At 32.9% G+C, this 24,688-nt stretch overlaps 3 protein-coding genes and 1 pseudogene across 4 annotated transcripts; 3 read left to right on the top strand and 1 right to left on the bottom strand.

Annotated features, from left to right (window-relative positions):
• Window positions 1–8,091: 8,091 nt before the first annotated feature.
• LOC107960863 (uncharacterized) lies at window positions 8,092–9,513 on the top strand. Its single transcript, XM_016897123.2, has one exon. It carries the CDS (start codon window positions 8,437–8,439, stop codon window positions 9,265–9,267), a length of 831 nt encoding a protein of 276 aa, XP_016752612.2. The 5' UTR covers window positions 8,092–8,436; the 3' UTR covers window positions 9,268–9,513.
• Window positions 9,514–11,190: 1,677 nt separating this feature from the next.
• LOC107959336 (U-box domain-containing protein 62) lies at window positions 11,191–16,133 on the bottom strand. The gene is made up of 8 exons (XM_016895370.2): window positions 15,308–16,133; window positions 14,644–14,941; window positions 14,196–14,277; window positions 12,844–12,901; window positions 12,364–12,452; window positions 11,774–11,869; window positions 11,617–11,687; window positions 11,191–11,539 (listed from the first exon to the last, which is right to left on the bottom strand). Exons 1-8 carry the CDS (start codon window positions 15,816–15,818, stop codon window positions 11,416–11,418), a joined length of 1,329 nt encoding a protein of 442 aa, XP_016750859.1. The 5' UTR covers window positions 15,819–16,133; the 3' UTR covers window positions 11,191–11,415.
• A 2,171-nt stretch (window positions 16,134–18,304) lies between these two features.
• On the top strand, window positions 18,305–19,877 carry LOC107959335 (acetylajmalan esterase). 2 transcript variants are annotated; one of them, XM_041084392.1, is made up of 3 exons: window positions 18,305–18,640; window positions 18,864–19,076; window positions 19,452–19,877. In XM_041084392.1, exons 1-3 carry the CDS (start codon window positions 18,373–18,375, stop codon window positions 19,625–19,627), a joined length of 657 nt encoding a protein of 218 aa, XP_040940326.1. In that variant the 5' UTR covers window positions 18,305–18,372; the 3' UTR covers window positions 19,628–19,877. The 2 variants fall into 2 exon arrangements, with proteins under 2 accessions (XP_040940326.1, XP_040940327.1); XM_041084393.1 differs by having other exon boundaries at window positions 19,200–19,877.
• Window positions 19,878–19,907: 30 nt separating this feature from the next.
• LOC107959334 (dynamin-related protein 4C-like) lies at window positions 19,908–23,303 on the top strand (annotated as a pseudogene).
• The last annotated feature ends 1,385 nt before the right edge of the window (window positions 23,304–24,688 follow it).

Below are 24,688 nucleotides of genomic sequence, written 5' to 3'. Positions count from 1 at the left end.
ATAAATATTTTATAATTATAATTAATGATAAACTATAATTCGTTTAATTAAGTTATTCAACTTAGTAGATTTATATTTGCACATATATATGCTTGTAACCGAGAGATATTTGTATGAAAAACATTTAAAAATATTGAGACGGTACACAGACAATGATACATACAGGTACAAAAACAAAACCGATGTGTCTACCGATATAGTACTGACTATCTCGAATTTAACCTTTCTTAGCAATTAAGTATAAGATTTAAGCTTTTTTAACCCTTTGGCTAATAGAAAAATTACATTTTTTATCCCTAAAATTCAATTTAAACTCTCTTAATAATTTTTTTAACCCCTTAAAATTTTATAATTTTATTTCAACCCCTCAAAACTCTTCACTTCATTTTTTAAGGAATGTGCAAGTATAATCACGATACAGATCACAAATAATATATATTCAATTAATCATAATTACCTAAATACAAAACACAACAAACTGATACAACAAAGTCCCAAGACCTCAACTTTATTTTTTATTTGGTGTTTTCATGTCCATTTTACGATCTATATATAGTGTTCGTAACAATCTTTTTTAACAACATCTCTCCAAAATTCAAATCTACATTGTCTCTTTAAAAATGCAATATGCGACTTTGTTAACACAACCCGAACACGATTGACAATATAATTAAATAGCTATAATAGTATAAAATTACAACCATTATTTTATAAAATATTATTTTTATAATTTGATATATTTTGTTCACATGCCAACAATTTTTTTAGTATAAAAATTGAGGATCCGTCCATAGTTATATGGATGGTGACTTAAAGTATAATTTGTCGGCAATTATAACAAATAATTAAATAATACATCATTAATGTGACTTTAATAAAATTAATTTATTAATCAGTCTACAATATTAATTATTTTTCTCTCATTAATTATTAATTAAATCATTGGCAAACGTGAGGGATTTTTTTGTTTAGATAGTGAGATTTTTTAGTTTCTTTAATGATTTAATTAAAATGTTAAAATTTAGCATTAATTTTATATTATGCGCGTAAATTGTAGGTTCGGTTTTTGTATTTTAATTTGATTAATTTTAGTTTATTGTTGATATAATGTTGGGATTATAAAGGTTTGTGATAATTTGGTGGGTGGAGAGTCGTAGGTCATTGACGGTAATCGAAATTTGAATTTTTCGAGAAGTTTGGAGTTCGAGAGAACAAAGAGAGATAACTAAGAGTACGAGAGGAGAGAGATATGTTGTTCTATTTCGATGTTTGTGGAGTTTATAAGCGGGTACTTTTGGTCATTCTCGAAATGTCATATGTTGTCCCTGCATTGGTTTCGTACTCCTTGGAGCCCACCTAATTATGTCATGCTCTTGTAGGTATGAGCTATCATGTTTGGACAATAGATAAATGTTATGCAAGAGTAGAATGTATTTTGTTCATGTGACGTGCGCTCACGAGGTCTTGAGCTCGCAGATCTTAACTTTGCATATGTCATTGGCTCGTAAGGTTGACCAGTAAGGTTGGCTCGTAAGTTAAAATCTATTATTTTCAAAATATTATGCAATAAACTTATTATCACATACCTAATGCTACGCCAATTTGCTATTTCCACATAATACTCAGAAAAACCACATTTTTTTACTTAACGGATTTAATAGTTATTGTTTGAATTAAGATTGGAATCTTAAAGTTCGAAAAGCATACTAACTAAAAATGATCAAATTTGAGAACAATGACTAAATCCATAACTTACTAGACTAATAACGGAATTTGACCTAACAAATTTAACTATTACTGTTTGGTTCGGGACTGAAATTTCAAAATTCGAAAATTATATGACAAAAATTGATGAAATTAGAATATATGGATTAAATACACAAAACTTATATATAGTAGAGATACTAATAGCATAATTTGACCAAATTTTCCTCATGTGTTAAACAGGAAGTAAAGCTTAAAGATTTGTGATAAAAAAGAAAAGATTTGAATACAAATTAAGGGTCCCTACCATGTTAGTGAGCACATGCAATGATCCCTTTGTATTTATGCATCATTTTCATATGAATTTGAGTGGTTTTCAGTTGTAATCTGATACTGAAATAAGATAAATAAAAATTAAAAAGCACTTAAAAGCAATAAAATATTTCATAATATGGGATTTGAACGCCAGATGTTGATTAATACACTAAAGGACAATAATATGATGATTCGATGATTACTTTAATTGATTTTGCAATTATTTTTATATTCAAAGGTCGAATTCTAGTATTAGTTGTGGAGTATGCCTCGCATTCTAGTGAAATTAAGACATAAATAGAGGGTGATGTCGTTACAATGAAATAGGGGAGAAGCAGAAACGACGTGGCCACGTGTCATATAATTTTCTTAATTTTCTTCTTCAAGTCAAATTCTAATTATTTGTCCCAGTCGAACTCTGATTAGTGTAGATTATTTCAAGATTATTTGGCCTACGAATTTTGACTATAAATAGGCACTTTTCTAACTTAGAAAGATTAACCCATAACACATTTAAGTATTATCTTTTACAAGCTTTCAAAGATGTTGTATTTAAGTTTTGAGGGTTCTTATTTTCGGGTTTGGAGTTTAATTTTTATCTTCATATTTGAACTCTTCGCTTTTTCCAATTTAGTGAAATTATCTTTACCCGTGGTTTCTTATCCTCTTCGGAGGGGTTTTCCCACATAAGATTTGTGTGTTCTATTTTTCAATTTTTCTTATTCATTGCTTACACGGGTTTATCCCCAACATTAATCCTTATATTAGGTGTAAATTATGAATTTAGGCTTTATATATTTCAAATTGGTCAATTTTAATCTTAACCCAAATGGTAGCAGTTTAATCCGTTTGGTTAAATTCCACTATTAATCTTGTACTATGAGTGTATTTGATTCAAAAAATGTAAGATTACTTTTGATAATAGAATTATTGGAATGTAAGATTACTTAGCACATTATTGAATATTTTACTTATTTTTATTACAATTTATAAATATATAATGTTAAACAAATTTATAAATCATAATTATAATAATTAACATGCATGTTGGTAAAATCACGTTGTTCTTTTTTTTATTGGATTTGTATATTATTTACATAAAAAGGTAGAAATTAATTAAAATAATAAAAGTAAAAGCTAAAATTGTCTAAAAATTTAAGAATTTTCCAAGAATATAAGATTACCTAAGGAAAAAGTGGTATTGAGATTACTTGTATATTCTGGAAAATTAGCACTGTTGAGATTGTGAAATTATTGCCTCATGAGAATGTTTGAAATCCAAATACGGTAATCACATTCTCGGAACCTTATATTACCATCGAGAATGTAAGGTTCCATGAACCAAACACCTCATATGGGTAAAGTTGTAGATTTAGTCTATATTTTCCAATTTGATCATTCTTAGCTAATTTCTATACCAACTAATGAACAATTAATTCTTTTTTTGAACAATATCATTATAAGTTCTGATTATATCTGCTCTTTATAAAACAATGCCTAGAATAACCCATAAATTAGTACACATGAATTTTAGTTCTATATGTAACCATAAATTAGTACACATGAATTTTAGTTCTATATGTAATTCTATTTGATTTTGTGTAATTTTGTTTATGAAATTTTGATTTTGATTCAATTTTTACAAATTGCTAGTAACATTATCGACATAACACTATTTTACGTTTATATATTACATACACAGACAATTATATTAATTCAATATGAAATAAATAGATATATTTATTTCTTTAAATGCATACATTTGATTCAAAATCAACATTTAATGTGTATATCTGAATCATAATTGAAATTTCGTGTATATAATTGCATCAAATTAAAGTTCATGTATCGAAATGCACATTAAAATAGAGTACATGTGTAGTTTTGATATTTATCTCATAAAGTTAATTATTTAAAATTTATTGTGTTATATGTTCAAACCTCATCATATCTCAGTCTTTTTATTTTATATAAAAATATAAAAATACCCTCATACTAATATAAAAATATTTGATTAACTCTTGATACCAACTTAATCAATAGTATAGTATAGATTTTATATAAAAATATAAAAAATACCTCATAATAATATAAACTACTTTGTACATAAAAATATATTTTAATCATTTCCTAATTAACTTAATGCTCGATTAACTCGTGACACAAATTCAATCAAGAGTTTAAATATAGTATAGGTGATGTGTGACACTATGCCCCTAAGCAATTTTCCTAGGGACAACATTAATCAAGGCTTAAATAGTCAATGTAGATATTATGGTAATGTTTGTTTGTTAGGAAGCAATGTTATTACCCTTCACAAGGGATTGTCTCCTAGTCCCAATTGCAAATAGACCAACATCTCCTTACAATCTATAATGAAAATGGGACCAATTAACTCTCATGTCACAGCCTAGTGAATAGTCACTTTCTAGTGGTCTTTAAAAGATATATATGGTCACACATTTCATTCACAAAGTAGATCCACTTTATGGGGCTTACAAGTTCTCCAACATTCAAAACTTCTAACTAAAAGGTTTATATTTTCTGGTTGTGCATTTAATTGCAAGCGACTAATTTTGTTCTACGTTGATTATATTTAAAATATGTGGATTGTATTGTAAATATATACAGTTATTATATGGATAATTTGATTTTTGCGTGTTAGAAGACAAACAATGTCATTAAAATTAGGAGTTCTTTTTTAGCACGTTATATTCAAGTTGTTCATGCAATATGTACATACGAATTAACAACTGGACCAATGCTTTTTAACTATGCTACATGTCATGTTTGAGTTGGTATTGAATGGTAGGATAATAGCTAGGTTGACGGAATAACCTAATTGATACAATACTTATACTTTGAGAACTCAATTAAAATGTTTCAAAGTTCAGGGGAAACATAATTTGAAGACATCTAATGCAATTAACCCTAATTGCAAGTTCAAGTTGTAGGTAGAGATGTTCATGGGTCAACTTAAATTAGTTTAGGTCGAGCCTATGTATGGTATCGATATCATGTACAATTGCAAGGCGGCTATGACCCGACTTTTTTTTATCTAAATACTTTAAAATATTGAATAAATTTTCAAATTTTAACAAATAATCCGACCTTTAAATAGGTGTAGTTGTAAGGAAGCTATCACCCACATAAGTGGCAAGCAAGTTTATTTTGTGTACTACTAAAAGAATATGTCTCCAATGGTGACAATGATAGCATTCCTAACAAATATTGATTGACCATCAAACCTTGTGTACGTAAAAAGGAAAGCTCATTACTGCATGAGAAATCCCACTTCTATTTTTCTTTTGGCGACTAGGCTTTTAATTATGTGTTTAAGTTTTAAATATCTATAAAAAATTAATTTTAAATTCATTTACATAATTAAATTTTAGTTTTAAATATATTTATTTAATAATTGGATCTTTTATAAAATATTTAAGATAAAAAAAAGTTAAAATATGTTTTAAGTCTTTATATTGTGTACGATAATATGTTTAATTTTAATAAATTCTTGAATGAGATGCTATTAATTTGAGTTTTCGATTTGATTTTTGATTAGGTGTAAAAGTAAATTCGAAATGTCAAAAAGAGTAAAAAATACGGATTATCGTAAAAGTTTTGGGTCGAAAAACAAGTTGATGGACAATGATTTATTTTGGGATTTATTTTTAAAAATAATACTTTTAATTTTCCATTAGGATAATATTTTAATTTTCTAATATTTATCTTTTTAATATTTTTAGAATACTAGGTTAAACTAAAGAGTTCAAGTAAGATTATGCAATTTTATTATTAAATTTTATTTTCTTCCTTTTATATTTTTTATTTGATACGTTAGTCAATTTGGGAGAGAGCCACGAGGTCTTAAATCATGCCTAAAAACTTTAGTATTTGTTATTTCTCTGGTTTAGGAGATAGACACTGTCGTCTTGTAAAGTTGTATTCACACTAAGTCAAAAAAAGTTTGTTGATTAGGTGTTTATAGGTGTGCAGTTGGAAGAACTGAAACGATCGTCGGTCGTATTTGATCTATCGAATAATACATTGGTGTATTCAATTAAGTGGTTGGCTGGATTCATCAAGGGAAATAACAGTCGAATTTAAACAACTCGCGCAGTTGAGGACGTTTGTTCGAGTTGGGCCCTTCTAGTTCGCAAGGCTATTGGAGAGTTAAATCATGGACATATGCATGTTTCGTGGTTGTTTGTTTGGTAAGGGTTAGTTGTTAAGCGTTCTTGCAATTAATTTATACACGGAACGGTTAGTGTTTTGAGGCGTCCTTGATCACTATAACTGATACAATACTTATACTTTAATTAAAAGGTAAACTCACGTTTCTTATTACAAATCCTACATAGTATGATCAATCATAGATTGTTGTTTCCTGTTCTATAAATAGTTTATGTAAACTAGATTTTGTCACATGCACTACGCTACGGGTGAAAAAAAATCTATATTAAAAAAAATTCTTTTAAAATTTATACATTAATAAATATAGGTGGAATGATAATGAACTTATATTTTAATACTATACGGAACACGTGTTCTGTATTTGAACTTGTAATTGTTTTATTTAAAGATGATATAAAAGTATGGAAAAAAGTATCACTATAATAATATTAATTATAATTAAAAGAAGAAGTATTTTTGTAATGTTATAACTGAGTTAGTGATTCAGTTGAGAGTAACACCGACTCAGTAAAAGACTTAAAAATAAATATTAAATAAAAAGTACATATTCGTTTCTGTAATTTCACTTTATAGTTTATTTATCTATGTTTTCGACATTTTACCAATTTCGAGCTATTCTATAAGAGACCAATTTAATCGCTTTATTCAAACCAATATCGACTATTCATACAAACAATGTTGGGTTCAAAAAGCTCATTGTTTGACTTGGTTATTGGGTCTGAATTTTTTTGGGCCTATTGTCCTTAATGGATTCTATTAAAAGAAAAGAAAATTTTAAATTTAATTTAAATATTTGTTTATTATTAAATATGAATCTGAGTTATATCAATTTCTTTTTAAGATTAATTTTATTATAGATTTTTATCATTTTTTTAATATTTAACAATTTTAACTTAATAATTTTTTAGGATTAAAATGATTTAATTAACGAGCATAATTGTAAAATTCATTCTCAACGTTTCAGGAGTTTTCGAATGCCCATAATTAATTTTTTTTGGAAAAGATTATCATTTACTTCAACGGAGAACATGATGTTTTTACTTATGTAAATTTAATTTTTCTCGAATTTTCATCGGCTAGTTCAGTGATCCAATTTACTAATGTATTAACACTACGTACCATAATAAAATATATATTGATAATTCAAATACCACATTGAATATTTATGAAAATACAAATAATATAATAAAACACATATTGATAATTCAAGAATCACGTTAAACATTTTTAAAGTACAATTACGAAATTAGCCCTTACCTCTACATATAATTTCCAGAAAAAAATGTATTTTTCTTTTAATAATTTATTCCACTAATAAAAAAAAGAAAGAAAAAGTCTCTAATTTGCTGACATGGAAGTGAGGTGGCGGAAATTGATGGGGAGTGTAGGCAAGAGGGGGGGAGCGTGTGCCCGCGTACACTCCACATGCAATATAGGCGTGCAACCACGTGCTGTTTCTCACCCCATCACGAACACTCCCATTCTCCGCTTTTCACCGTATGTTAAGATCTGGACGGTCCTGATTCTCATACAGTCATGTGCGAGTATACCTCTTAAGGAACATTTCAATCATACAAAAGAACTGCAATTCCTATTCCTTGCCACTTAGGCACCTATCCTCTACATTTCACTTAAGTTCTACTCTCATTTAATCAACCAATAGAAATCGAGCTAAAGGAAATAGTAACTAATTTTAAAATGTTATAAAATGATCATTAAATTATTTAAATATTTCATTTAAGTTACTGAATTATTTTAAAATTATTATTCAAGTCATTTGGCTATTAAATTTTTATTTTTTTAAAAGTTCAACTAAAAAGCTTGAGGTGACAATTTGACGGTTGATATGATGGATCAATACATATCGACAAATAAAAAAATATACTTTAGATTCAAGTTGATTTAATGGTCAGTGTCAAAGATAGGGAAGAAAGTTGTTTGGTTAAAACTATAGTAGAGAAGGGAAATGAGAGTTTTCGACCCAATGACTTAAATAAAAACTTTAAAATAATATAATAATCATTTTGTAACTTTTTAAAATTAAATAACAAAAACATAAACTTACTAGTCGTTTAGTATCCTTTCACGTAATTACCCAAAAAACTATGATAAATCATAGGTTTCACCAAATTATCAAGGGGGTAGGCAATAAAAACTTGAAATGGAATTTTGTGGAAGTGACGTGTAAAGCCAGAATGCCATTTGCAAATCAACTTCACCACAATGCCAGTACTGATTCTCTTCCAAATCCAATGGAAACTAGGAAACGTCCTCATATATGTATATATATATCAATCAGACATCATTCGTCCAATCCTAAATATCCTTTTCTTGTTGTTTCATTTTGCGCTACGAAAATCCATTACCAGTGAACCAGAAAGAGCAACAATGGCGGTGGTGTGTAGTGTTGGTTGCGGCTGTGGTAGCGTCAGTTTCCAACAGTGCGAGTCTTTAATGCTCTCGAATCCTACATCTTCAAAACCGAGAACGTTCAAGATCTTTGCAACGACGACGCCGCCCTCATCTAAGCCCGCTGGCGGTGGCAGTCTCCACTCATTGCAACCAAAACAATCATCGTCAAAGAACAAACGCAAGGGGATTCCGTACGAGAAAATGGACGATTGGATGAGAGATTCAGTGGCTGAGATTGTAAAAAAGTTACCCGAATCGCCACTCTTGATCCACGTCTACTCTGAAAACGCCACGACGGAAACAACGGCGGTGGAAGAAAACTGGGTTTCGATGAAACAGAAGTGGAAGAAAGGGGAAAGAGCTATGCCCGATGGGGTGATATTTGTTGATCAAATACAAGGAGTTGAAGAAGGAACATGGGGCATTGTGGTTCAAAGTAAAAGTGAAGAAGAAGATAATGGGTGTGGATCAGGACCAGGTTCAGAACCAGTACCGCCAGCTTGTTATTTGTTGAAGACGACTAGTGAAGTGGGTTCAGGGTTGGGGTTAAGGTGCACCCATTTTTGTTTGGTGAAGGTTAATAGTTTTAGAGAAAGTGCTTTCTCACAGCTCAAGAATTGTTGGCTTTTGCAGGGAAGTTGAAGACCTTGTGGGGGGAATTGAATCCATATTTATATTTTAATTGAAAAATTTCTTGTTCATAAATAAGACTTGGTTTTCATGGGAATTGACAAACGTCACGTTTGATCAAGTTAGGGAATTGATGTACAAATTTGTTATATGAATCAAAGACTTCAGAACTGTAAATACTTTTGAGATCACTAAACTTTAGGGGTTTTTTATGCCATGAATATATATGAGATCAATACTCAATTATGGTTTGATTAATTGTTTGAATTGTTTGAGCTCAGCTGATAATTATCTAATTGAATTAAAATTTCTTTTAAATTGAACTCAAAAAATTTGCTAGCAGTAATATTTCATTTACATCTCTACTAAAAACAACCTTGATTGGTTGGTACGTTATTGTTGTTGATTGGTTGATAGAACATTGTTGAGCTGATATGTTTGTGGACATCTTTCCCTTATCTTCACTTTATTTTGTTCATGGGTCCTTTAGTAATTAAATTGGGTTACAAGCCCATCATTGCATAATCAACAATTTTATTTTAAGTGGCTGAAATTTGCTATGTGTAGAGATAACAAAATTCGAATCCATAGTGAAGCGGATTATTTTCTTTTAAATAGTGGATGCAGGTGACGCATGTTGATTTTTTCTTTTAGACAATGAGTATGGTACAATTATGGTAACTATTTGCTTTGCCCCATCTTGCTCCACTATATGAAATTACCATTTTGTATTTGTACATATATAACTATTAAAAGAATAAAAATATAATAAAATATTATAAAAAAATTTATATATTATGTTTAATTTTTATTTTTATTTTGTATTATGCATATCCATTTTACAATCTATGTTCAGGGTCAGTGACTACCCCCTTCCCCAGCAATGTTGTCTCCAATATTTGAACTTATGTTATCCCCTTAGAAATGTAATACGCTTTACCATTGCACCAAACCACTTGTTGGTATTATGTTTAAAATTTTAATTGACTTCAAAAGATTGAAAATATTAAGCACAAGTAGCAAAAATTAAATTGAAATGAAGAAAATTAGGACAGGAATAGATGTATCCAATGTCCATGAGGATGGTAGTGACTTTTAAAATTATACATCCATAGTGAAATAAGGTGGGTAGTGGAGTAGAATGTGCTAACTATGGAATAGTAGTGGATTTAACATCTGCCCTCACCTCTCTCCATTGCCATCCTTAACTATGAGGAAGCTCTATAAGGATATCTTTACTAGCTTTTTAGTGGTCCTTTGACAGTTTTGAGTGGCAAGGAACTTAGAAACCGTGCAAGGAAAGACTATCTCCCTAAGACACTTTGATTCATGCTCAGGCACTCTTAAGGACTTCAGGATTCATAATCTTCTTTATGAACTCTTCTTGCCTAGGAGTTCGAGAATCGAGAGATGGGAGGCCCCTGCGATCAACATCTTAAGAGCAATGTTGACGCAGCTTGGTGAGCAAGGGAGCGTGAAGCTCCTATGGTGCCGTGGTGGGTGATTCGAAGGGTATGGTGCGAGTGAACTGTGCACGCAAGCTAGAGGGCATCTTTGATGATTTGTTGGCCGAGGCACTGACCATTGTTGCAACCCCTAAGACGGCTCGAGATTTGCACTTCCACCCCATCATTTTAAGAATAATATGAAAATCAATTGAAAATCTCATAAAACATTTTCAAGCCCTCAAAATATAATATAAATGTCCATTTTTAAAAATAGTGAAAGGAAAAGTCAAAAGTGAGAACATTATGATGTTTTTTCAAAAATGATGTCTGCCACTTGTTTCCTAACATATTGACATTAATATATGCATAAATAACCATTCACTTTATAAGTATCATTTTGTACTACATTTCATATTTGTACAAGGGGGGCATTAGCTAAATACAAAGATGTGAACATACATATACATATATTTATATAGAACGAAAATGATTAAGCATGCTCGTTCAACTCTTTGCATGTAATTTTTATGCTTAAAATACGTGACAAGGTAATTTACAAGGGGCTTGTTTCATGAAACACTATAACAATGGTAGAAAAAATAAAATAAAATATTTCGAGTTAGGTTAAATATTGAACTAACCGTGGCACACACTGATACCGACACCAGCAACGAAGTGTCACTCACCTGCCCCCATTTTATAAATTACAGGTCTATAACCAGTTTGGTCCCATCTTGCTTGTAATTGGCTTTGGGGCTGTGTTATCTGCAACTTTGGCAAGTGAGCGATACTGCAATTTAACGCTCTCTGCATTATCCAATGTCTTCACCACATACCTGCAAAACGAAAAGTTAGCAAGATTGATCGACAATGCAGATACCGTGTCTATGTAATCCATAAGGTGGTGACTAACCATCCATTCAAGCATTGCATGGTTACAACGGCCTCACGTCCTACGAAACGTTGTGGGGTTCTCTTGTTCCCCTGAATCAACCAGTCTCCGGTCATGAAATTCAACTATAAAAAACATGAGTTGCAAGAAAAAATGCGCGGGGTTTCACTAGATATACCTTTATGATAACCCGATCTGTTACAGCAAATGGAAACTGAACACCTCTATTTCTTGGAGGATCCATGATATTTGGATCACCATAGCTACTCTTATCCTACACGAACACAGAAGTAAAAGGAGAGTTGGGGATGATATAAAAGAAGTGGGAACCCCAACGGTAAAAGTACCACAGAAGCCATTATACTAAGAGTTGGATTGCATTTTGCCTCCTCTACTAAAAAAATGAGCAATTTAGTCCTTAATCCTTATCCATTAGATTAAAGAGCAAACTGGCTCTTCTGTTAAAAATTTCATCTATTTCTATTGTTAAAAACTATTCCTTGTACGTCAACATGAGGTACATGCGGCGTGTCTAGTTATTCTGTCTGCCACGCCAGTTTTTAACAGTAGAAATGCATGAATTTTTTAACAAAAAAGATCAGTTTGCTCTTTGATCAACCGTACAAGGACTAATTTGCCCATTTTAAGAGTAAATGGGGCAAAATACAATCTGACTCCTAGTATAGAGGCTTCCATAGCACTTTTACTGAACCCAACTACATGTTTAGAAAGCTAGTAACAATAAAAGGAGGTATGAAAATGATAAACCTGGTCAAATCTCTCTCTCCTCCTTTTAGGTGAGCGATAGAACTGTAATTCTTCTTCTTGACGAAATGCCTGCACTGCAGCTCGGAGAGCTGCTCGTGAACATCAGCACAAAAAAACCAAATAAATATCCATGTATAGGAAAAAAATGGTATGCATAGCACCAGCCATAGGAACTTTTTGCATTATCATAATTTAACCACAGGTTTGCCCCTTCATCAAAATTTATATCAAATACTGTCCACATCTATAGAGAGAATCACTGCATATCTGAGAAAATAGAAGTATAGAAACTAGAAACCTGGGAAATGGTTTAAGGGACACAGAGATGGGGGTGCTCAACATGAATAGGAAACTTAACTATGCATATCATCATTGCATGAAAATCTGAGCAAATTATAATAGCAGTTCACAAAACTATAACTGAGATTCAAAATTAAAGGGGATAAAAATTTTATTTTGTAACAGACGGATATTACTTACAAAGATTTGGAGACACCAATGCCTCTGAAACTGATTGCGAACAAGTGTAGCAAACTTTCTGATAATGCATTGATGATATCAAAATTAATATACAGTTGCAACAATTGTTAGCAAATGACTGGGTAAACTGACTATGCAGTTCAAGGCAAAAGCTAGTGAAATAAGCTGGAAAACAAGATAAATACTACACAGATTTAAAAAATAACTATAAAAATGAACTATAATATGCAAAGGCACCTTATAATACAGTTCACGAAATTGGATATAATATCTTACTAAGAATGGTCTGTATAAAGGAGGCAGAAACTTCAAAAGCCAACAATCAATCACAAAACCAGATTCAAAGGTCATTCTTAATATTTCTTAAGGCCAAAGGATTTATATGGCTTCTATAGCAGCAATACACTTTCAGTCATGGATTGAGATAACAGAAGTTCTGCTCGCAGATTGTTAAGACATTGAAGCAATTCCACTAGCAAATAAAAGTCGAGCAGAAAGGTTCAAACGTTGACATAAATCATAATTCACCAAAACACAATGCTTAAGAACAAGGAGGATTGTAGGGAGGGAAAAAAATGACATGGATACACATAGATGAAAATACCATTTCTCACATAAGAATTATAGCACCATATACACCATCTAGTCCATGTTACAGTCCGTCTTTGAGAGGTGCTATTATAGTACTGATGAAAAGACTGAATAGTCATTTTATTAGAAAGAAAGTAACTGTCCTGACAACAAAATAATACTTTACAGAATGATCCACTTATGTACAGGCTCATATTATTTGTTCAAAATGATAAAAAGCGACCTCTTACTAAATGTAAAATTGTTCAACATAAGTAACCAATCTCAAATTATACCAATATGCCAAGCCTGATATTTTCAGGCTAAATTACTTCGAGCTGATTATCACACACTGAGATGGCAGACTTATAAGTTATGGTGAAAGTAAAAAAGCAAATAAAGATTAAAAAGATTGAAAATTATATAGGTCAGAACCATGCCTATGATCTATAGTGCACCTAGGATATAAGACTTTAACCAAGACCTGAAGCAAAAGTGATCATTCATGTTATATTAGTAACAAATCTACCAACTTTACCGAAGTGGCAATGTGGTGCGACTATTTTGCTTGAGAAAAGAAAGTACTAAACAGAATGGAAAAGAACTTGATCAATACATGGTATAAATTTTCTTATCTTGGAGTTAAACTCATCACTTCTAGTGATTTGAACCATTAATTGACCAATCAAAACTAATTGTTCAAAGCATGGCACAATCTTCTCCAAGCACTAAGCATCATGTTTAAAGAACAAATATTAGAAATAAGTCAACAAAAAGCTCACCATTCTAAGAACATGCTGTAATCCAGCAGCACTGAAGGAATGTCCACAAGGTAATATCATCGCATCGTCCATGAGAGCTCCCCTGAATTTTTAAAAAGTAATGCAAATAAATGGTGAAAACATCACTCCAACATTTCCTTTTCCCTTCTTTCTGTAAGTAAAACAAATCCTTGATATGTAAGGATCAAAGATCAATGCACCATTGGAAGAAAAATACAGAGACAGATGAAAACTAAACATATTGACATGCGTCACTTTCTGTGGTAACTTATACTACTAATATCGACTTTCCTGCTCAAAATCCCAGCCGAAGCTCACTAGTCAACAAAACAGGTAAAATTCACAACTATATGAACTAGTAGTTAACATTATGTTTAAGGCATTAAACGATCAAATCCAACAAATGTATAAGCCATTCTTTCAACAATTAAAAGTTATAATTACTTACGTGATGGGGTCGGAGAAAATGGCTCGCAAAGGATCACTGGACTCGCTTAAAAATGAAACATCTTTTCTTCCACTAAATCCACATCCACCACCATTTTCTGCCGCAATAATATCCTTCTGTCCATTAGCACCTGCAACAGAAGCAGATCCTTCTCCACCATGCGAATACTGTGTGTAATAAAGATCTCCATCTGGATCCGCAATTGTCACCGCATTTTGATAACTATTACTCTCTCTCAACCCTTGCCCCACACTATTTCCTCCTTCCTTCACTACCAGTTCCCTGCAACTCCCTCCCACTTTCCAATTATAAAAAAAAATAAAAAGAATAAATAAAGCTTCTACTTTTTTATATAGAAATCAATGAACTTTGTAAAAGATTGAAACAAACGAAAATTAACATCATTGATGTATCCTCGACCTATGAACACATCAACGGATTAGCTAGTTCAAGTGATAACATCATGCTGATAAATGACCTATATGCAAGAAGTCATCAAGTTCCAGCTTGATTATGCGCGAACCCTTCAATTTCGCAGGGCCGGCTTACTTTGTGAACCCACAAGGGCTCGACAGAGTTGGAAAATAAAACTCTGATCGGCACGATCTCGGCAAAGCCGAGGCACATCAACAGACATTGATTACAGAAATAACAGAGAACTTACCAAAGGAATGCTTTGCTTTTCCGTTTCCCATTCTTTCGGGATCTCCGCTTCCTGCATTATTTACAGTCTCGTTTCCACTATTATTATTTTTATTAATATGATTATTTATATTAATATTATGATTTTTGTTACTAATATTATTTTCGTTAGGATCATCATCATCATCATCCTCGTCTTCCTCCTCGTCGTCGTCGGCATCCTCTCCATCCAATTCATCGTCACCGCTGTTAGTGGAGCCACCTCCGGGACTACTCCCCCAATTCCTTTGGTGATGATTCGGCGAGCCACGACGGTCTGCGGAGGCAGCAGCGGCGGCAGCTGCGGCGGCGTAGATGTTGGAGGAGCGGAATTCGGGAGGTTGCAAAGGAGGGAAGGAGAACATTTTATCGTCTATGAAGGAAGTTGGATCTCGGGTTTTTGAACCGGGTCGGCCGGTTGTACCGTGTCCGCAATTAAAGGCCCGAATCGGGTCGTCTTGGAAGACGTTGAGGGTGATTTCGTCGGAGGACATGGCAATTAAGGGAAATTCTGCATCTTTAGAGGGGTAATTCGGGGAATTCAAGGGAACAAATTCAGGGATTTTCCCCAAGAGCGGAGCAGTAGGGTTTTTGATATTTCTGCACAGTTCACGTTTTGGGGGAAGGAGAAGAAAGAACGGAACCCGAATCAGAAACAAAACGACGTCATTTCATTGATTGCCTGAACTTGGTAGATTTTATAAAATTGGTACCTAAGTTTTTTTTATTGATCAAATTAGTACCTTATGTTTGAAATTGTTACCATATCATCCAAAATCTTAAAGCCAATAAATTGTGATGACACGACAATCGAACACCTAATGAAATGGTGACGTGTGGCATAAATGATGATCCAAGTAGCATGCAATGGAGAAATTAAGTTATGGACTCTTCCCATCATTTATGATTTTTTGCCAATTATTTAATGACATTTCAGTAATTTTTTTCATATCATCGACACATAATTTTTGTAGTATTTTTACCCTAAATTCAAAACCCTAAATCCTAAACATTGACCAATTGAATTTTGAAAAATATTAATGGAGAGGTTTATTCTCTTTTGCTTATTTACAATAACTTTTTGATGATTCCAAGTGTTTAACTTGTAATCTCCAATCTTTTTATAATATTAGTTTCTAGCTCTTATACAACTACGAGGCCAATATTCCATCATCTTTCTTTCGAAACTTTGTTCATAGACGATTCGAGATTTGAATACTTAAAGTACTGACATTAAGTCTCACGGTATCAGAGGTGAAGTCAGGATTTTATGTGATGAGAAATCAAGATAAAATTTTTTAAAAAATAGAGGCAACAATTGTTCCATTTAAAGAAAAACGAATTAAATTGAACGATTGACATTTAAGAGGCATCATAATCAAAATTATACCATTTAAAGGTCTAAAGCCCTTACTTGCTGCGTTGCATGACATGTTCATCGAGATTCGCCTCAAACATGTTAACATTCATTTAATTTTGTACCACAAATTACCAACAAAATGTGTCAAAAAATTCAACGATTATTTAATAATTTCGAAAAATTATCTAGAAAAAATTAATCTTTATCTACCAAAAAAAATATTATGCTTATATAATAATATAATAACTTATAAATTAAGATACAACAATTATATTTTAAATAAATTTTTCTTTAAATAGTTGGTGTCTACTTTCTAAATTCAATTTGTTAGAGGCCGATTGTGACTCCATTTTTGTATGTACATCTTTTGGGTCATGACAATGACTTCATCAAACAAACAAATTTTTTAATGTCAATTATTGAATGTTATTAGTTAATAAATAATCAATGGTCAAAACAAATAATTAGACACTAAATTAGGTAAATAGTCATAAAATTATTCAGTTTTATCTTTTTTGTCATTGATTATGGGTGGCAACTTTTAAAATTAGTATAATATCAATTTTAACTCTTGATATTTATAAATTATGTCAATTTAGTCTTGATTCTAAAAAAAGTTAACTCTCAACATTTACACATTGCGTAATTTGATCTTTTTTTATAACTTTATTTTTCTTTATCCTTTCGTCTAAAAAGCTAAAAATAAATTTATCGGTTAAATTTGATTAAAAATATATAAAAAAATGGGAGCACCCATAAATTCGAGATAATACTTTTTATCTTTTTTTATTCTTTTAAAATTAATTTTCAATATCACGAAGAAAAGCAAAACTACATAAAGAGAGAGACCAAATTATACAATGTGTAAATATTGAGAGTTAATTTTTTTTTATTTTAGAATCAAGACTAAATTGATATAATATATAAATTTTGTGGGTTAAAATTGCTATTCTGTTAATTTTAAAAGTTGTCACCGTTAGCCGGATGTTCTAAAAAGATAAGATTAAATAGTTAAGTGACCATAATTAAATAATTAAGTTTTTTCATTCCTATTAAAATAAATGATTAAATGATTTTTAAAAAAATTAATAAAACTATATATCTTCTGAATCTTTAGCTCTATGATATTTTAAAAGTGTTAAAAGTTTCGTAGGAGTTTCAACAAATATTCGCACATCGATCTCCCTATTAGATACCATCTTAACTAATTAGTCTGCAGCTAAATTTCTCTTCATCTTAACTAATTAGTCTGCAGCTAAATTTCTCTTTCAAATATTTTTAATTGTATTTAATGAATCACATTGAAAAAAAAAAAACAAAAAGCTTAAATAAAATGCCTTTTATTTTTTGTCTAAGATTTGAGGCTAAAATTAAATTATATAATTTTAAAAAGGTTAAAATATAATTTTATTTTTGTATATCTGTGTTATTTTAGAATCTTAAAAGGATTAAATTAAAAAAAATTCATCTTGCGTGGTCAAAATGTATTTTTACCATTAAACTAACCTATAATTTTAAAAATTTCAAGGGACTAAAATAATAATTTGCCATTTGGGGGTGCTAAAGCCTTTGGCTGCCCCTTTGGTGTGCCGTCCCTGATTCAAAGCTAGTAGGAGCACAACTATAAACTTTTTTAGGGGGAGCTAAGATTTAGATGCTAAATACCCAGTAATACCATTTCTGCATATATGGCTTCTAGTAAATCTTCACCACCAGGTTTTGTGTTCTCTATACTAATTATCATCTCTTTCTTCAACTTCATTACATGCAACAATCAACATATCCTTAGCAGCTGCAATTTCGATGCCATATATCAACTCGGGGATTCCATAGCAGACACGGGTAATGATGTGCAAGACAACCCTTCATCAAAATTTGCAAGGTTACCATATGGAGAAACCTTCAAGAAAGCAACTGGGAGATGCTCCGATGGTTTGTTGATGATTGATTATATAGGTAAAATACTAAATTCTAATCAAAAGCTTCACTGAGACCATACACGTTGGGGGCTTTGCTTGGAGAAGAATCCATCGCTTTTTTCTCTAAAAAAATGTCAACCCCATACTAGAAAGCTTTAGGAAGATGATTAATGATTATATTTGTATTGATTTTTGTTGGTTTAATTAACTTTTTTTTTAACCAGTGTGTTTATTGTTTCGTGTTTTGAACATTTGAACAGCACTATCTGCTGGAATTCCTTTTCTTGATCCTTACTTAAACAAAGATGGATTATTTGATTATGGGCTTAATTTCGCGTTTGCCGGAGCTACTGCCATGTCTGCAGAAGATTTAGCCAAGTGGAATGTTTCCTTTGTGCCTACCGGCATATCTTTAAGTAGACAACTTGACTGGATGTTTAGCTATTTCAATACAACTTGTCATGGTAACAAAGGTTAGCATCTTTCCTCTCTCTATATATGTTTGTTGATATAGGATGTGGTGGAAGAGGCTGAAGGTGGCTCACACGTGAGTGTCAAGAGCTGCTAGCAGAGGTTGAAATAGATTATTTTTGTAGACTTAATGGTCGAGAGATGGAGCCTCTACTAGATGTGATAGGAACATGTCCTGAGTGGATCTTGATATGACCTTGTGGTGGCTCGTGTGACAAGGCACATGAGTATCTTTAGTTGGTTGAGCTATCATGCAGGCGAGACCTCCATGATCGAGCAGTTGGTCTAATGAGGCCTCCTGGTGAGGTAATCAGGTATAATAACAATGTTCAGAATGGGTTAACACAAATAACCACTTGAGGTGTTATATTTGGTAGATTGCTTCAAGAAAAATGGAAAAGCTCTTTTCATGGTTGGGGAGATAGGAGGAAATGACTATAACTACGCCTTTTTGCAAAGAAAAACCATAAAAGAGGTTAAGACCATGGTGCCCGAGGTAGTTGAAACCATAAAACAAGCTACCAAAGTAAGTTTCCTTTTAAGAAACATCTGATTATATCACTTCTAATCATTGAAACCTTGTTTCTCATAAGTTCCACTGTGTAGAGAGTTATCGGATATGGTGCTACTCGGTTAGTTGTTCCTGGAAACTTCCCCATAGGCTGCTTTCCTGTATATCTTACCAAATACCAAACAAATGATGCTACTGCTTATGATGAACTTCATTGTTTAAAGGAGTTGAATAATTTTTCAATCTATCATAATGATCTTCTTCAAAAAGCTATTGGTGAGCTAAAAGAAGAACATCCAGATGTAATCGTTGTCTACGGTGACTACTACAATGCATTCCTGTGGCTTTTGAGCAAGGGTGATGTGCTTGGTAAGTCTGATTTATTTGCATCCATAAGTTTATGAGATCGTACTGTGAATGGTTCTAGTCATGTTCTGAGTTTTCGAAAAATCTCATCAGGTTTTGATCCAACATCATTGCAAAAAGCTTGCTGCGGCATTGGGGGAGACTACAATTATGGCTTATCAATTTGGTGCGGAGATCCAAAAGTACCGGTATGCAAAAACCCTAATGAACGGCTTAGTTGGGATGGAGTTCATTTGACACAAAGAGCATATGAGTTAATGGCAACATGGCTTGTACGTGACATGTATCCAAAACTTCAATGTGAATACATTGTTTCATATAGTTCTGCTGTCTAGTTCCTGTTGGAACTAATGGGGCTGTTTATGTTTCGAACTTTCTATCATTGACACACTCATCTTTTGGTTGGTCACGATTTGATTTTGTTCTGTTTCCTCTCTTCTGTCCTTGTATCACTATTTTCTACAATCCGATACAAAATATAATGTTGAAATATGTATATATTTTAAATTTATTTAGGTAGATAAATCTTATTTGGGTAGATAAGTTTTATTCATATTCTAGAAATATTTTTATTTTATCTGTTAGTAGTTTACTAGAATAAGGGAACTATTTACTTTTTATGTTTTAGTAGTTTATTAGAATAAGGGAACTATTTTCCCAATTAAGATTAGGACTCTTTTCTCTATTTAAGTTTAATTATTTAGTTAATAAGATATATACAATTTTATTCAAAGCTCTCTTGAAATCTTTCATATAACATGTATTTTCTACAATTAAAAGTATAACCTAACGTTTTCCATTCCCATTGTAGCTTCCTTTGCTTGTTTCTTGGGGTTTGGTATAGGATGCCATCGCTTTATTGTTCCTATTTTTGGTGCTTTACGCTATTTTAATTTTCATTATAAAGCCAAACATGCGTCATTGAATTTGTCTTCACTTTAGTTTAAATTTATTGCTTTCCAACTTTCAACAAAAAAACCATCTAAAACATCAAGTTTGGCCAATTCCCGCTCCTGTCTCAGACTTCTAAAAAATGGGTAGCAACGATGAAGATGATTCAGGGAGCATTGTTGTCATCAATGATTATGAAGATTCTCAACCAGCAACCCCTCCTATGGAACAACCTATGGTGGTGGGAGCAGCAGCAGCTCAAGCCCCAATTATTTCATCATACAATGACAAAATCCGACCTTTGCTTGATGTCATCGACAGGCTCAGGCTGCTCAATGTGATGAAAGAAGGCATACAGCTCCCCACAATTGTTGTGGTTGGAGACCAGTCATCAGGCAAGTCTAGTGTTCTTGAATCCTTGGCAGGTGTTAACCTTCCTCGTAGCCAGGGCATTTGTACCAGGGTACCTCTCATAATCAGGTTGCAGAACCATGCAAGGCCAAGGCCAGAGCTCTACTTGGAGTACAATGGCAAAATGGTCCCAGTGGAGGAACCCCAGATTGCAACAGCCATAAACATTGCAACTGATGAGGTTGCGGGCTCAGGTAAGAGCATATCTGACATCCCTTTAACTTTAGTGGTGAGAAAGGATGGGGTTCCTGATCTTACCATGGTTGATCTTCCTGGAATTACCAGAGTTCCTGTCCATGGCCAGCCTGACAACATATATGAGCAGATCCGGGACATCATCATGCAGTACATAACACCGAAGGAAAGCATTATCCTTAATGTTCTGTCGGCTACGGTTGATTTTTCAACTTGTGAATCCATTAGGATGTCACAACAAGTGGACAAGAATGGTGAGAGAACTCTTGCTGTGGTTACTAAAGTAGATAGGGCCCCTGAAGGGCTTGCTGACAAGGTTACTGCAGATGATGTGAATATAGGACTTGGTTATGTTTGTGTTCGGAATCGGATTGGTGATGAATCCTATGAAGAAGCAAGGAAGGAAGAGGCTAGATTGTTTGAAACTAATGCACATTTGTCATGTATTGATAAATCAATTGTGGGTGTTCATGTTTTGGCTCAAAAGCTTGTCCAAATTCAAGCTAATGCAATTGCAAAGTGCTTGCCAGAGATTGTTAAAAACATTAGTGCAAAGCTGGATGCAAATGTTTCAGAGCTAGAGAAAATGCCAAAGGCCATAACTTCAATTGCTGATGCCACTCAAGCTATGATGCGGATCATTCAAGCAGCTAAAGAATCCCTCAAGAAACTTCTTTGGAGAGGGGAATTTGATGAATACCCCGAGGACAACACGAAGCACGGGACTGCTAGGTTTGTCTAAATGCTGAACCAGTTCTCCAATGAGCTTCACAACTGCGAGGAAAGTAATCTGTCGAAAGACTTTTTAACAGAAGAGATCAAGGGTTTGGAAGATGCTAAGGGGATTGAACTACCGAACTTCCTTCCTTGTGAAGCATTCCTTCGTATCTTACGAAGAAAAGTAGAGATGATATCGTATCTCCCTATCAAATTCACCGAAAAGGGTTGGGATTACATAGACGATATGGTGACGTCTGTTTTGACGCGCCACTCGGAAATGTATTATCAACTCAAGGTATCCGCCAAAGGAGCCGCTCACAACCTTGTTCAAAAGCTGAGGGAGCAATCAATCAATAGGGTGAAAGAGATTGTAGAAATGGAGAAACTAACAGGCTATACATGTAACCCTGATTACATGAGGGAGTGGAATAAGCTCATGAACCAACAAGACCATTTCATAAACCAAATAACCGGAACAAACCAAATAACCGGAACAGTCAAGCCGTTTCCAATAATCTGTGAGACCGAGGATAAGTTTCCAATAATCTGTGAGACCGAGGATCTCCAAGGTTTCGGAGAAATCCAAGATCTCTGGGAAATCCATGGTTTCGGAGAAATCCAAGTCGAACATCTCAGACAACACGCGAATGTTTCGATCCTGCAACAAGCTTTCGACCTGAAGATGAGAATGGTTGCTTATTGGAAGATATTTAAGGTGAGATTGGTTGATTCCATGGCATTGCATTTACAATACCGTGTTCATAATCTTGTAAACAATGACACTGATGAGATTGTGAAGGAGCTGATGGGGCCAGATGAACATGGGATAGAGAAGATGCTGGTGGAATCTCCTGCCATTGTTGCAAAGCGTGAGAAGCTTAAAAACAGCATCAAGGTGTTAAAGGAGTCCAAAGATAGTGTGGCCAAGATCATGGACAGGATTGTTGTTTATGATGCTTACTAGGTTTAATATTTTCACATAAAATTTGGGTCATCATCATGGTTTCTTATTGCATGTTTTAAGTGTCTGTATTCTATATATGTAGTATAGATTATAAAGAATTGAAGATTATATAATAATGTCGCAACTATCGTGGAAGGTAAATTGGGGATTAGTTTTCTACTTTATTTTGTTTTGAGCTGAAGCGTATTATCTTTCTATTTATAGTGTGAGAGGGCTATGAGTACTTTTAGACATTATGTCAAAAATAACAGATATTATCAAAACATTATTGGACACCAATATTCATTATCTAATCCACAAAGCAACATACAAAGAGAAAAGACAAAGTAAATATATATTCTTTTAATTTTAACTAATGTTATAAAATTTGATAATATACTTAAAATATTTCGAACCCAATACATCCCATTCATAGCTATCATAAATTAATAACAATAATTATGTATCAAACTACATACTTTAACAATTGAATTACAAAAAATTACACAAAAATCAATATTTACACTAAAAATTAAAAAATAAAAATATGAAATAACTTGAAATCAATTTTTTATCAGTTCAATTTTTTTATAAAATAAAATGATTAAAGGCTAAAATATCAAAATGAAGCCAATGAGACATTGTGGGAACTTCATGCAATTTTCTTTCGAAGCCTCTTTGCATGGCCTCTTTGAGAGCTCTAGAGTATAATGGATTTCACATACTCTTCTTTCAAAGCGAATCCGACGTTGTGGGGATTTCGGTGTCTAAATTGGTGAAATATCTTTGTAGGTAAGCTTATTCAGCTCGATTAGAACAAAATTTTATTGGCTGTTATTCCTAAGGCTACAAGTTCAAAGATCTCTTAGTTTAAGCCCATTAGCTTGTGTATAGTACAAGGTGGTAATGGAGGTTATTGCAAATCGATTACGAGTGGTTTTTCCTAAGATCATTGCTTAGGAGATGCTAATTTCATTGCTGGTCGAAGCATTACAGGTAATATTATTGTTGTGCAGGAAGTCATTCACTCGATGTGGGTGTATCCAGGTAAGAAACAATGGAGGGCGACTAAAGTTGCCTTGGAGAAGACCTATGGTAGGATAAGATGAGATTTTATCTTTGATCCCCTACGTGATGCGAGATTTTCAAATTGCCTAAATTGGGTTAGCATGTAAGTATCATAACCTCATTGATGCAAATCTTCTAGAATGGAGCCTTGACTCGGGAATTCAAACTAACCAGGGGAATTCAGGGGTAGAGCATCCAAGAGGCAGTGGATAAGGGTCTTTGGAGTTTGATCAAATTGACCAGAAATGGTCTGCCGCTATCTCACATTGTCTTTGCTAATGTTCTGCTCCTCTTTTGTAAATCGGGCTTGGATCAAGCTAATATGGTCAAAAGAATCTAGGATCAATTTTGCAATTACTCGGGGCACCAAGTAAATGCTCAGAAAACATAGATTTTCTTCTTTTCAAATATTGAGGAATCTGTTGGCAGCTTGGATTGCCTCTTTTTAACCAAAGAGTCACTACTAACACTTTTAAATTTATTCTTGATGAAGTTAGGAATAGATTAAA

This window comes from Gossypium hirsutum, chromosome A13 (assembly GCF_007990345.1).
Source record: "Gossypium hirsutum isolate 1008001.06 chromosome A13, Gossypium_hirsutum_v2.1, whole genome shotgun sequence".
Classification (NCBI taxonomy): Eukaryota; Viridiplantae; Streptophyta; class Magnoliopsida; order Malvales; family Malvaceae; genus Gossypium; species Gossypium hirsutum.
This window is presented reverse-complemented; position numbering and strand designations above follow the sequence as displayed.